Genomic DNA, 13,782 nt, shown 5'->3' with positions numbered 1-13,782 from the left:
CTCTGTGTGATTTATCAGTAGAGAAACAGACCACTGTTAAGATATATGTGCCTTCACTAAATTCAGTGGGTTTTCACCTGCTGTGTTATTGCTTGTTCTGCACTACAAAATTTTGTTGAAAATAAATTACTCCATAGGACTTTCTATCCTTGGTCTTAAAAACCATGCATTGGCCAAGCGCAGTGGCTCACACCTGTAATCCCAACACTTTGGGAGGCTGAGGCAGGTGGATCATAAGGGCAGGCATCTAAGACCAGCCTGGCCAGAGTAGTGAAACCCTGTCTCTACTAAAAATACCAAAAATTAGCCAGGTATGGTGACAGGCACTTATAGTCCCAGCTACTCAGGAGGCTGAGACAAGAGAATGGCTTGAACCTGGAAGGTGGAGGTTGCAGTGAGCCGAGGTTGCGCCACTGCGCTCCTGCCCAAGTGACAGTGCGAGACTCCGTCAAAAATCAGGCATTTACTTTGGGTAAATTATAATGTGTAGGGTAACGGTCGGTTGTTACCGGACATGTACTTGCTTAAAAAATTGTATAAAAATGTGTTTTTGCTTCCTATACACATTTGAGTCTTCTGAAGTTTTAATCTGAATTTTTTCCTTCGTTGCATCTTTAGCCTCTTAGCAATGCATACCATGAGTTAGCACAAGTGTATTCAACCAACAACCCCTCAGAACTCCGAAACCTGGTGAATAAGCACAGTGAAACTTTCACTCGTGATAACAACATGGGACTGGTGAAGCAATGCTTGTCATCTCTTTATAAGAAGAATATTCAGAGGCTAACAAAGGTGAGGAAAACGCCACCTTCACAGGGCAGCTGAGGTCTGGTAGGCAGGAACCGTGTCTTTAAAGGACCTAGCTAGCCAGAAGATTACATCCGTGATAGTGGCTGCTCCGTTTTTTTTTTGTTTTTTTTTTTGAGACGGAGTTTTGCTTGTTACCCAGGCTGCAGTGCAATGGCGCGATCTTGGCTCACTGCAACTTCCATCTCCTGGGTTCAAGCAATTCTCCTGCCTTAACCTCCCGAGTAGCTAGGACTACAGGCGTGTGCCACCATGCCCAGCTAATTTTTGTATTTTTAGTAGAGACGGGGTTTCACCATGTTGACCAGGATTGTCTCAATCTCGAGCTCGTGATCCACCCGTCTCGGCCTCCCAAAGTGCTGGGATTATAGGCGTGAGCCACCGCGCCTGGCCGGCTGCTCCATTTTTGGCATGATGTCCCAGTGCTAGAATGAAAAGAAGGGGGAAACATCCAAGGATTTTTCTAGCCCACTTTTTCTTTTTTGTTGTTGAGACGGAGTTTTGCTCTGTCGCCAGGCTGGAGTGCAGTAGCGCATTCTCGGCTCACTGTAACCTCCAACTCCCTGCCTCAGGCCTCCCAGATAGCTGGGATTATAAGCACACACCACCATGCCCAGCTAATTTTTGTATTTTTAGTAGAGACAGGGTTTCACCATGTTGACCAGGATGATCTCAATCTTCTGACCACATAATCCTCCCTCCTCAGCCTCCCAAAGTACTAGGATTATAGGTATGAGCCACTGGGCCCAGATGCTAGCCCACTTTTTCTTACTAGAAAATCCAAGTAAGTCTTAACAGGTAGACCGTATGAGTAGGTGATGACATTGCTTACTAGCAGGCAGCTGGGTATGGGTTAAATCTGCCACCTCTGATGCTGAAATATTACTTTGTATTAACATTTTAGTGGATGTTTTTACAGGTTCCTCTTCTCTGTTTCTTTTCTATGTATATGCATAGACTCTTCCAATTATGTGTAATTGGGGTCATATGAACACTACATGCTATTCTTGACCCTGCTTTTTTTTTTTTTTTTTGAGACCAAGTCTCGCTCTGTTGCCCAGGCTCTGGAGTGCAGTGGTGTGATCTCTGCTCACTGCAGCCTTTGCCTCCTGGGTTCAAGTGATTCTCCTGCCTCAACCTCCTAAGTAGCTGGGACTACAGGTGCACACTACCACACCCGGCTAATTTTTGCATTTTTAGTAGAGATGGGGTTTCACCATGTTGGCTAGGCTGGTCTGGAACTCCTGACTTCAAGTGATTCGCCTACCTCAGCCTCCCAAAGGGCTAAGATTACAGGCGTGAGCCACTGCGCCTGGCCTACTTTTATATAGAAATGGGATCCCACTGTGTTGGCCAGACTAGAATGTTGTCTTTTGAGTCTTCGTTTGTGTTAAACTACTTGTGTACCTAAAGTTAGCAGTAATTTCAGTTTCTTGGGTACTGTTCTCTGAACTAAAGTATATGTAAGTTTTAAAATTATTGGTTCGTCAAGAATTTAGGGCTAGGCACAGTGACTTACCCCTGTACTTCCAGCACTTGGGGGAGCTGAGGCAGGAGGATAGCTTGAAACCAGGAATTCAAAACCAGCCTGGGCAACAAAGGGAGATCCCATCCCTACAAAAAATAAAAAAAATGAAATCAACTGGGCACAATGGTGCACACCTGTAGTCTCAACTACTCGGGAGGGTGAAGCAGGAGGTTTGCTTAAGCTGCTATGATTGCACCTCTGCACTCTAGCTTGGCCAACAGAGCAAGACTTCATCTCTTTTCAAAAAAAAAAAAGGCTGGGCCTGGTGACTGGCTGGCTCATGCCTGTAATCCCATCACTTTGGGAGGCCAAGGCAGGCAGTTCATGAGGTCAGGAGTTCGAGACCAGTCTGGCCAACATAGTGAAACCCCATCTCTACTAAAAATACAAAAAATTAGTCGGGCGTGGTGGCAGGCGCCTATAATTTCAGCTACTCAGGAGGCTAAGGCAGGAGAATCACTTGAACCTGAGAGGCAGAGTTTGCAGTGAGCCAAGATTGTGCCACTACACTCCAGCCTAGGTGACAGTGCGAGACTCCGTCTCAAAAAGAAAGGGAATTTTCAAGATGAGGGTTTTGATATACCCAGCTCTGAAAATGCCATTGTTGTAAATATTGCCAGCTGCCATTAAGAAAGGAGATCTTGCTGGGTACAGTGGCTCACTCCTGTAATTCCAGCACTTTGGAAGCCGAGGTGGATGGTTCCAAAGTGAATTCAGGAGTTCGAGACTAGCCTGACCAATATGATGGAATCCCATCTCTATGAAAAATACAAAAATTAGCCGGGCATGGTAGCAGGTGCCTGTAATCCCAGATACTCGGGTGGCTGAGACAGGAGAATCTCTAGAATCCAGGAGGCAGAGGTTGCAGTGAGCTGAGATCACACCATTATACTCTAGCATGGGCAACAAGAGCAAAACTCTGTCTCAAAAAAAAAGAAAAGAAAAAGAAAGGAACTCTTTTAATGTGTTCCTGAGAGGGGGCATTTTCATCAGATCCCAAGAGAGCAGTGGTAAACACTGGTTTCCCTCATGTACCCCAAGTGTGTAGCCTCTTTTATTTAACTCCCCTATTTGTTTGAAAATGTTAACTTTAAATTTTGAATAGAGTGTTTTTTTTTAAAATTTTATTTAATAGATTATACATTTATAATACAAAATTCAAAAGATGAAAATCTCCATAAAGATGTGCATACCTTGGATTCCTTTTCAGTTTACATATGCATAAAATTAATCCTTTTTTATTACTCCTCTAGGAAATTAATGACAAGCCACTGGATTCGTCAGTTTTGTTTTGTTTTGTTTTTTTTGAGATGAAGTTTCACTCTGTTGCCCAGGCTGGATGCAGTGGTGTGATTTTGGCTCACTGCAACCTCCACCTCCCAAGTTTAAGTGATTCTCCTGCTTCAGCCTTCCAAGTAGCTGGGATTACAGGAGGCTGAAGCAGGAGAATTGCCACCATGCCTGGCTAATGTTTGTATTTTTTTTTTTTTTTAATTGAGACGGAGTTTCGCTCTTGTTACCCAGGCTGGAGTGCAATGGCGTGATCTCGGCTCACCGCAACCTCCGCCTCCTGGGTTCAGGCAGTTCTCCTGCCTCAGCCTCCTGAGTTGCTGGGATTACAGGCATGCACCACCATGCCCAGCTAATTTTTTGTATTTTTAGTAAAGACGGGGTTTCACCATGTTGACCAGGATGGTCTCAATCTCTTGACCTCGTGATCCACCCGCCTCAGCCTCCCACAGTGCTGGGATTACAGGCGTGAGCCACCGCGCCTGGCCCATATTTGTGTTTTTAGTAGAACTGGAGTTTCACCATGTTGGCCAGGCTAATCTGGAACTCCTGACCTTAAGTGATCCACCTGCCCCGGCCTCTCAAAGTGCTGGGATGACAGGCGTGAGCCACGGCGCCTAGCCTGTCATTTTTAAGTCATCTACACAAATTTATTTTGTACATCAATGGGAAGAGCTCTGTACACATTTTTTTGTTGTTGTTGTTGAGTTGGAGTTTCACTCTGTTGCCCAGGCTGGAGTGCGGTGGCATGATCTCAGCTCACCGCAGCCTCCGCCTGAAGAGGGTTCAAGCAATTCTTCTGCTTCAGCCTCCCAAGTAGCTGGGACTACAGGCTTGTGCCACCACATCCAGCCAGTTTTTTGTGTTTGTATTTTTTTTTTTTTAGTAGAGACGGGGTTTCACCGTGTTAGCCAGGATCAATCTTCTGACCTTGTGATCCACCCACCCTGGCCTCACAAAGTGCTGGGATTACAGGCATGAGCCAGTCGCCCGGCTCCTCTGTACACTTAATAAAATATCTTTCCTTTGTTGTTCCTTCCTGTGACTAATTCTGCTTCTGACTTTTAGACCTTTTTAACTCTGTCATTACAAGATATGGCAAGTCGTGTGCAGTTATCTGGACCTCAGGAGGCAGAAAAATACGTTCTGCACATGGTAAGTGGATTTTCTTTTTTATATTTTTATTTTTAGAGACACAGTCTTGCTCTTGTTGCCCAGGCTGGAGTGTAGTGGCACAGTCTCGGCTCACTGCAACCTTTGCCCCCCAGATTCAAGCAATTCTCTTGCCTCAGTCTCCGGAGAGCTGGGACTACAGGCATGTACCACCACATCTGGCTAATTTTTTGTATTTTTAATAGAATTGGTGTTTTGCCATTTGCTCAGGCTGGTCTCGAACTCTTGACCTTTTGATCTGCCCGCCTCAGCCTCCCAAAGTGCTGGGATTATAGGCATGAGCCACTGTGCCTCGCCTGGATTTTCATTTTTTAGAAAATTAATTATTGGATTTTTGTTTTTGTAAGAGTAACAGATGTTCACTGTGGAAAATATTAAAAATGAGAAAGACAGGGGAACCTCCAGAGTCAACCACTATTGATAGTTTAGTCTATTTCCTTATAGTCCATATGGTTTTCTACTTTTAGTGTGCTTGTATGATACACACACCAGGCTTGTGTCCTATTTGTTCTCTTTTTTTTTTTTGAGATGATCTCATTTTGTTGCTCAGGTTGGAGTGCAGTGGCACAATCTCAGCTCATTGCAGCTTCGACCCTCACACCTCAGCCTCCCAAGTAGCTGGGACTACAGGCGTCTGCCACCATGCTGGACTAATTTTTGTATTTTTTTGTAGAGATGGGGTTTCTTCATGTTGCCCAGGCTGGGCTTGAACTCCTTGGCTCAGTCTGCCCTCCTGGGCCTTAAATTGTTGGGATTACATGTGTGAGCCACTGAGCCCAGCCTTGTACTTCTTCTTATTATTATTATTATTATTTATGAGACATAGTCTCAGTCTGTTGCCCAGGCTGGAGTGCAGTGATGTGATCTTGGCTCACTGTAAGCTCCACCTCCTGGGTTCAAGTGATTCTTCTGTCTCAGCCTCCTGAGTACCTGGGATTACAGGTGCCTATATTTTCATTATCAGAATTTTTGTAAACCTCATAACACTCATGAAATGTTTTGGGTATACAAAGAGTTTTAACAGAGGGCTACTTTCTCTGCTTACCTGTGATGAGATCACAAGCTTTTGCTAGTATGTATGTAAAGCAATTACCGTAGCAAGAAACCTTGCTCAACAATGTTGGGTGAACTACAGTGTGCTTAGTGACATCACTGACTGACGTTCTGACTCAGTCTCTTCCCTCACTGAGGGTTTTGGTCCATGATGATTATTTATTTATTTATGAATGAATGAATGAATTAATTAATGACAGAGTCTCGCTCTGTCACCCAGGTTGGAGTGCAGTGGCACAATCTAGGCTCACTGCAACCTCTGCCTCCTGGGTTCAAGCAATTCTCCTGCCTCAGCCTCCTGAGTAGCTGGGATTACAGGCGTGCGCCGTCATACCCGGCTAATTTTTGTATTTTTAGTAGAGACGGGGTTTCTCTATGTTGGTCAGGCTGGTCTCGAATTCCTGACCTTGTGGTCTGCCCGCCTCAGCCTCCCAAGTGCTGGGATTATAGGCGTGAGCCACTGCACCCGGCCTGTCCATGATGATGATTATTCTGTGAGCAGCACTGACACAAAGGAGGCCAGAGCACACACCCACGTAGTTAGCAACGAGCTTCAGAAATGAAACCGCACCAGTGCACTGACACACCCCAGTTGCATTTCCCCACTCTCAGCCCCACTCCAACCAGGCATCCACTCCTGATTTAGATAAGCCTCATTTAAATGACTATATGATAACCTACCACACTGAGTATTGTAATCTACCTACCTATTCAGTTACATAAGTACATAGTTCTGATCTGGTTTTATTTCACTGAAAACAAACCTGTATCTTCAGCTCAGGACAGGCAAAGCTTCATATGATTTCAGAATTAGGAGTAATAAAACTAGTTTCCCTTGTGATAACAGTGTACTGTATTTTGATTAATTGATTGGGACAGGGTCTTGCTATGTGGCCCAGGCTGGAGTGCAGTGCCGTAATCATGGCTCACTGCAGCCTGGACTGCCTGGGCTTAAATGATTCTCTTACCTCAGCCTCCCAAGTAGCTGGGACTACAGGTGTGTGCCACCACACCCGGCTAATTTTTAAATTTTTTTGTAGAGACAGGGTCTCATTATGTTGCCCAGGCACAACTTGAGACTTCTGGCCTCAAGAGACCTTCCCACCTTGGCTTCCAAAAGTGCTGGGATTACAGCTGGGACTACAGCCACTGCACTTAGCTATTTCATTTGATAGTTCAATTTACAAATGTTCTAAGGGGTTTTTTGCTTCAACTTACCACTCAAAACATGCACACACCAAACAAAACCATAGCTCTGTGACTTGTATCTGCTAAGAGCATCTTACTAACCCCACAGGGATTACGCAGAATGAGTAACCTACAGACTTTCCCCAAGAAATTCACTCTTCAGTGGTGAGTGCGAAGAAATACATGAGTCATTATGACACCAGACATGCAAGGCAGCAATGTGTTGAGGGGTCAAAGTGGGTGTGAGTTTTGAACCCTGATTAACCAGCCCAGATACCCTATCAGGCTCTGGAGCAGTGGTTCTCCCCGAGGGTGATTTCGTCTGCCAGGAGACATTAGGCAACGTTGGGAGATAGTTTTGGTTTTCACAGATGGGGGTGCTACTGGTGTCTAATGGGTACAGGCCACGGCTGCTGCTAAACATCCCACAGTACCCAGGACAGCCCACACACCAAAGCATCATCTGGCCCCAAATGTCAGTACTACCAGGCTTGAGAAACCCTTCCCCTAGAAAGAAAGGTTTGTGAGGTCAGGGTTTTTTTTTTTTTTTTTTTTTTTAAGTAAACATTGGAAAAGTACACTTAAGTGTACAGCTAAACACATTTTCACAAAGTTTCCAACACCTAGATGAAAGAACAGAATATGACTGGCAACTCAAAAATATCCCTCGTGCCTGCTCCCAGCCCTGTGCCTCTCTAGAAAGGTTGTTCCCATCCTGACTTCTAACATCCTATTTTAGTTGTGTTTGTTTCTGAGCTTTATATAGAAGGAAACACACAATACATACTTTCTGGGGATCTGGTTTTTGGCTCAGCATGGTGAGAGTCAGGCGAGATGCTCTATGTAGCTGCAGTTCATTCGTTTTCAGGGCTACAGTGTTCCAGTATTTTATACACCTTTCCATTTTAATTAGTTAGACATTGGAGTTGTTTCCAGTTCTGGTTTATTTATTTTGAATAGTGCTGCTGTGGTCATGGTAGGTCCAAATTTTGCTTAGGTACATTCCATCCGCTTCTTAAACAGGCAGCTCTCTGTGATCACATAGAGAACTATGCATTTTGTGTAGTATGTATTGGGGCTGGTTGCTGTTTCACTAAATAGCATCTATCCCTTCCAAAGCTAGAGAAGAGTAGGCCAGCAGTTCCATTTCTAACAAATGGACAAGTCATATCACATGTGGGGAATATCTGGTTAGGAATAAAATATCTGTTTGGGACTTTTATTGGTATCTCACTTTTTAACTTCATAGGCAGTATTTGACTTTGAGGATGAGTCAAATAAATCCCCAGTAACTGATGCAAATAAATAATATGTAGACCTTGAATCTGTCTTGGAATCAGCAGTTGGTAAAGTTTTCTTGAAGAATCAGTAGATAGTTTCCACTGGGATGAAATGAAAATGTGTTAGGCTTTACTTTTTAAAATACAGTTGCCCAACCTGGCCAACATGGCGAAACTCCATCTCCACAAAAATACAAAAAATTAGCCAGGCGAGGTGGCATACACCTATAGTCTCAGCTACTTGGGAGGCCGAGGTAAGAGAATCCCCTGAACCCAGAAGGTGGAGGTAGCAGTGAGCAGAGATCGAGCCACTGCACTCCAGCCTGGGTGACAGAGCGAGACCCCATCTCAAAAAAAAAAAAAAAGGGAATGTAAATTATATCTCAATGCAATCCATGTTGAAAAATACAAGGGTACCTCAAACACATCATGCTGAGGGAAGCCAGACCACAAAAGACTACATAGTGTATGGTTGCATTCATATATCCAGAAAAGGCAAATCCATAAGAGACAAGGACAGATTGGTAGTTTCCAGGGGCTAGGAGGCCAAGGGAATGGGGAGGAACTGCTGATGGGTCTGGGGCCTCTTTCTAGGGTAATGAAAATGCTCCAGAACTAGATAGAGATGGTAGGTGCACAACATTGTAGAATGCATTAAATCCAATGAATTGCTCACTTTAAAATGGTAGGCCAGGTGTGGTGGCTTATGCCTGTAATCCTAGCACTTTGGGAGGTGGAGGCGAGCGGATCACTTGAGGTTAGGAGTTCGAAACCAGCCTGGCCACCACGTTGAAACCCTGTGTCTATTAAAAATACAAAAAAGTTAGCTGGATGTGGTGGCAGGCACCTGTAATCCCAGTTGCTTGGGAGGTTGAGGCAAGAAAATTGCTTGAACCCAAGAGGCAGAGGTTGCAGTGAGCTGAGAATGCACCACTGCACTTCAGCCTGGGTGACAGAGTGAGACGCTGTCTCAAATAAATAAATTAAATTAAATTAAATGGTTAATTATGTTGTGTGGACTTCACCTCAACAACAAAAATGCAAGGGTAGGGATTTTGTATGTGTGAGCATCAGTTTCATACCTCTTAGCATCTATAATGGTGCCTAGCAAATAATAGGCTGTTGGATAAACAAATGGTGCTTAAAAATCTACAAGTTTGTTTATATCCATATTGCCTTCTGTGCTTTTCCCTGATTATACTGGATGACTCTGTATTCATATAGCATTTGGGTCTAAACTGCTTTCCTGATTTTTTTTTTTTTTTTTTTTTTGGTAGATAGAAGATGGTGAGATTTTTGCAAGTATTAACCAGAAGGACGGTATGGTCAGTTTCCATGATAACCCTGAAAAATATAATAATCCAGCCATGCTTCATAACATTGATCAGGAGGTAAACATGAATGCCATATTTTTATTTTTTTGATTGACAGTTGAAATGTATTTGAAATACTGCTCCTGTGTTCCAGGTGATTTTAGTTTTAAGTACAGGTAGTTCCCAGTCTATGTACATCTTAGTTACTAGAAAGTTAATTTCAGAATGGGCTGCTTAAGGAGAATTGCTTGAACCCTGGAGGCAGGGGTTACAGTGAGCTGCAGTTGTACCACAGCTCTAGCTTGTCAGGAAACATCTCTCCCTGTGTCAGTCAGAAGCAGAGTGGGGTGGCTGGAGGAGAAGAGCAGAGCCCCCTCCCGAAGGTCCCCTTCAAGCAACAGCATGGGCCACAGCAGCAAGACTAGCTTGGGCAACAGAGCAAGACTCTGCCACAAGAAAAGCAACAACAAAAACTCAGAATGGACTGCTTAAAACTCTTCCAGGCTGGACGCCGTAGCTCACGCCTATAATCCCAGCACTTTGGGAGACTGAAGTAGGTAGATCTCCTGAGGTCAGGAGTTGGAGACCAGCCTGGCCAACATGGTGAAACCCGTGTCTACTTAAAAAAAAAAAAAAAAAAAAAATTAGCTCAGCATGCTGGTGTGTACCTGTAATCCCAGCTACTCTGGAGGCTGAGGCAGGAAAATCGCTTAGAAGAACCTGGGAGGCAGAGGTTGCAGTTACCTGAGATCGCGCCACTGCACTCCAGCGTGAGAAACAGAGGGAAACTGTGCCTCAAAAAGATAAAAAAAAACTCTTCCTGATTGTATGGGTATAAATAAATAGTGGATTAGACATCCCAGCTAGCTCATCAAAACCTCCCTTAACTCTGAAAACACTTGAAGGGCCTAGTATAACTTGATTCCCAGCTGCCACTTACAGCACAGGGCCTTGTGGTTTTGCTGAAATGTCTGTTGAGTTCCATGGTGGGGGGTCAGGAAACATCTCTCCCTGTGTCAGTCAGAAGCAGAGTGGGGTGGCTGGAGGAGAAGAGCAGAGCCCCCTCCCGAAGGTCCCCTTCAGGCAACAACATGGGCCACAGCAGCAGCAGCCACCTCTGTGTCTCCTGAGGGCATGCTGCCCTGATTCTGGGGCTGAAGGGGGCATTTTTTGGGTGGTCTGTGTTTCTAACTTCTGAGCAGGGAAGTGAACTGAAAATTAAATCTCAGAAAACTTTTTTAATAACAAATTTGATAGCAAAATGTCACCTGAAATGGTGTCTGTTCTTTTATCTCAGTGTGAATATACTCTAGTTTCACTGCAAAACTTACTATGTCTTTGATTATGAGGTTTGCCTAGGTCCTGTTGGGTGGGTATTAAGTATGGTTTCAGAACAAGAGATTGTGAACCTACAGCACTCATGTTAACAGCCATGTTAACAGTCTAACATTAAGTTAGAAAGGATGCAGTTGACCTGAATCTGCTGCTGACCATCTTCTGATGTGCCTGTCATGCAGATGCTGAAGTGCATAGAGCTGGATGAGCGGCTGAAGGCCATGGACCAGGAGATCACAGTGAACCCCCAGTTTGTGCAAAAGGTGACTACAGTTCCCCTTATAAGAAGTAGACTGGACTGGGCACGGTGGCTCACGCCTGTAATCCCAGCACTTTTGGGATGCCAAGGCAGATGGATTACCTGGGTAATCCCAGCTACTCGGGAGGCTGAGGCAGAAGAATCGCTTGATCCCAGGAGGTGGAGGTTGCAGTGAGCCAAGATTGCTCCATTGCACTTCAGCCTGGGCAACAAGAGCAAAACTCCATCTCAAAAAAAAAAACAGTAGACTGGGTGGAGAAAGAGGGATGTTGTCACATCAGGCACATCAGGCACAGGAACTAAGTTTCAGGTTATTAAATATTTCTTGAAAACCTTTACCATATGATCATGGAGAAATCCTAGTTGAGAGCATTTTCAAGCGACGGCCTGGAAGTACACTTAGAGATGCTTAGGGTGGTTCCTGAATTGCCTGCCCTTGTTCACAGGGTGGCTTTGTTCTGGGAGCAACCAGGTAACTGGTGTGCTTACTGGGCTGCTGGAGAACCCTAGCTAAAGGCAAACAAAAATATGTAGCTTCACTTTCCCTTTACAGAGTATGGGCTCACAAGAAGATGATTCAGGAAACAAACCATCCAGTTACTCCTGAAAGTAACATCCATCCTGAGCTAAGCGAGAGAAACTACCATCTTGGCCAGTGGCAAATGTTCAGAGGGCAGCAGAGAGGACCAAGCCTGTGTCACCTGGTTATTAAGAAATTAAGTTTTGTTTTGAAATCTTCAGTCCTATGTGCTTTCAGAAAACCATTCTCTCTGCAAAGAAAGGAAACAGATTTGCAAACTTTAAAGTCTGTCATGGATTTATTTATCCTCAGATTATTGTTATTGCATTAAATCTACCTTTTTGTTTTAAATTGCTTGAACATTAATGTGTCATCTGTATCACTTTTTTCCCCTCTGAAAGGTTTTTACGAAGCACATTCATTGTGAACAGAAATAGTTAGATTTTAGGAATTTTGGGAAGATTTGAATCTGAAAGGTTTTTTTTTTAATTCATTGACATATTCGTATCTAAAGAAAATCTAAAAGTTGTTATCAGTGTCTTAAAAAAAAAAAAAAGACCAGACATGGTGGCTTATGCTTGTATATAATATCCTAGCACTGTGGGAGGCCAAGGCAGGATTACTTGAGGCCAGGAATTCAGACCACCTTGGTTAACATAGTGAGACCCTGTCTGTATGGAGAAAAAAAAAAAAAAAAAAAGAGATAGGAGAGTCCATAAGGCACAACCTAATTTTTAAAATTAAAATTAACATGCATATTAGTCAGAGTATGAATTGTGGATTACGAGATGCCATTGGCACTTCACTCTTTTTTGAGACAGTGTCTCTGTCACCCAGGCTGTGCAATGGTGCGATCATGGCTCACCTAAACTTCCCAGACTCAGGCGATTCTCCCACCTCAGCTTTCTAAGTAGCTGGGACTGCAGGCAAGCACCACCAGAGACAGCTAATTTTTGTTGTTGTTGTTGCTGTTTTTGATAGAGATGGGTTTTGCCAGGTTGCCCAGGTGGTGTCACAAGCACCTTCTAGCCCTTAGTGTTTGCTACACTTTTGTAGTCTTGAGAATGGCTTTTTTCCCCTTTCGATTTAACAGTTTTTAAGAAACAAATGGCAGGCTTTCCCATGGCTTCTTCTCAAAGCATTTCAGGTAAACTGATAGCTGCATTTTGATTATGTTCAGGGCCTGTCCTCTCACAGGAATTTGGACTAGGATTTACTGATTTCACCTAGGAATAGTGTAGAGTAGAATAAAGTATGGAGACATGCCTGTAATCCCAGCTACCTGGGAGGCTGAGGCAGGAGTGTCACCTGAACCTGAGAGGTGGAGGTTGCAGTGAGCCGAGATTGCACTTCAATGGGCAACAAGAGCAAACTCCATCTCAAAAAAAAAGAAAGTGTGGTCAGGTTAAAACAGCAAATTTGGGCCTTAAAAAACATTTCTCTCTTACTATGAACATTCAGTTCTTAAAATGTTTCAAGTTGTCTGGTAAGCCACATTTTCATTATTTAAAAAAGAAACCTCAGCCAGGTGCAGTGGGTCACACCTGTAATCCCAGCCCTTTGGGAGGCTGAGGTGGATGGATCACCAGAGGTCAGGTATTCCAGACCAGCCTGACCAACATGGTGAAACCCCATCTCTACTAAAAATACAAAAAATTAGCCGGGGGCTGTGGGAGTGGCAGGTGTCTGTAGTCTCAACTACTAGGGAGGCTGAGGCAGAAGAATCGCTTGAACCCAGGAGGCGGAGGTTGCAGTGAGCCAAGATCGCACCATTGCCCTCCAGCCTGGGCGACTAGCAAGACTCGATACTAAAAAAGAAAAAGGCCAGGCGCGGTGGCTCACGCCTGTAATCCCAGCACTTTGGGAGGCTGAGGCAGGCAGATCACAAGCAAGAGATCGAGACCATCCTGGCCAACATGGTGAAATCCCATCTCTACTAAATATTCAAAAAAATTAGCCGGGCGTGGTGGCATGTGCCTGTGGTCCCAGCTACTTGGGAGGCTGAGGCGGAAGAATCGCTTGAACCCAGGAGGTGG

At 44.3% G+C, this 13,782-nt stretch overlaps 1 protein-coding gene across 15 annotated transcripts in view; it reads left to right on the top strand.

Annotated features, from left to right (window-relative positions):
* Positions 1–12,097, top strand: part of COPS3 (COP9 signalosome subunit 3) — a 35,332-nt gene extending 23,235 nt beyond the window's left edge. For 12 of the 15 annotated variants that reach the window (XM_017968933.4, XM_008990340.5, XM_017968936.4 and 9 more), the window contains 5 exons: positions 619–792; positions 4,694–4,780; positions 9,597–9,710; positions 11,150–11,230; positions 11,780–12,097. In XM_017968933.4, the coding sequence (XP_017824422.1) occupies positions 619–792; positions 4,694–4,780; positions 9,597–9,710; positions 11,150–11,230; positions 11,780–11,833 (510 nt within the window). In that variant the 3' untranslated portion in view covers positions 11,834–12,097. The remainder of the gene's footprint in view (positions 1–618; positions 793–4,693; positions 4,781–9,596; positions 9,711–11,149; positions 11,231–11,779) is intronic. The other 3 variants (XM_008990339.5, XM_078372250.1, XM_078372249.1) reach the window with 2 other exon arrangements.
* The last annotated feature ends 1,685 nt before the right edge of the window (positions 12,098–13,782 follow it).

Source organism: Callithrix jacchus, chromosome 5, assembly GCF_049354715.1.
Source record: "Callithrix jacchus isolate 240 chromosome 5, calJac240_pri, whole genome shotgun sequence".
NCBI classification, from domain to species: domain Eukaryota; kingdom Metazoa; phylum Chordata; class Mammalia; order Primates; family Cebidae; genus Callithrix; species Callithrix jacchus.
This window is presented reverse-complemented; position numbering and strand designations above follow the sequence as displayed.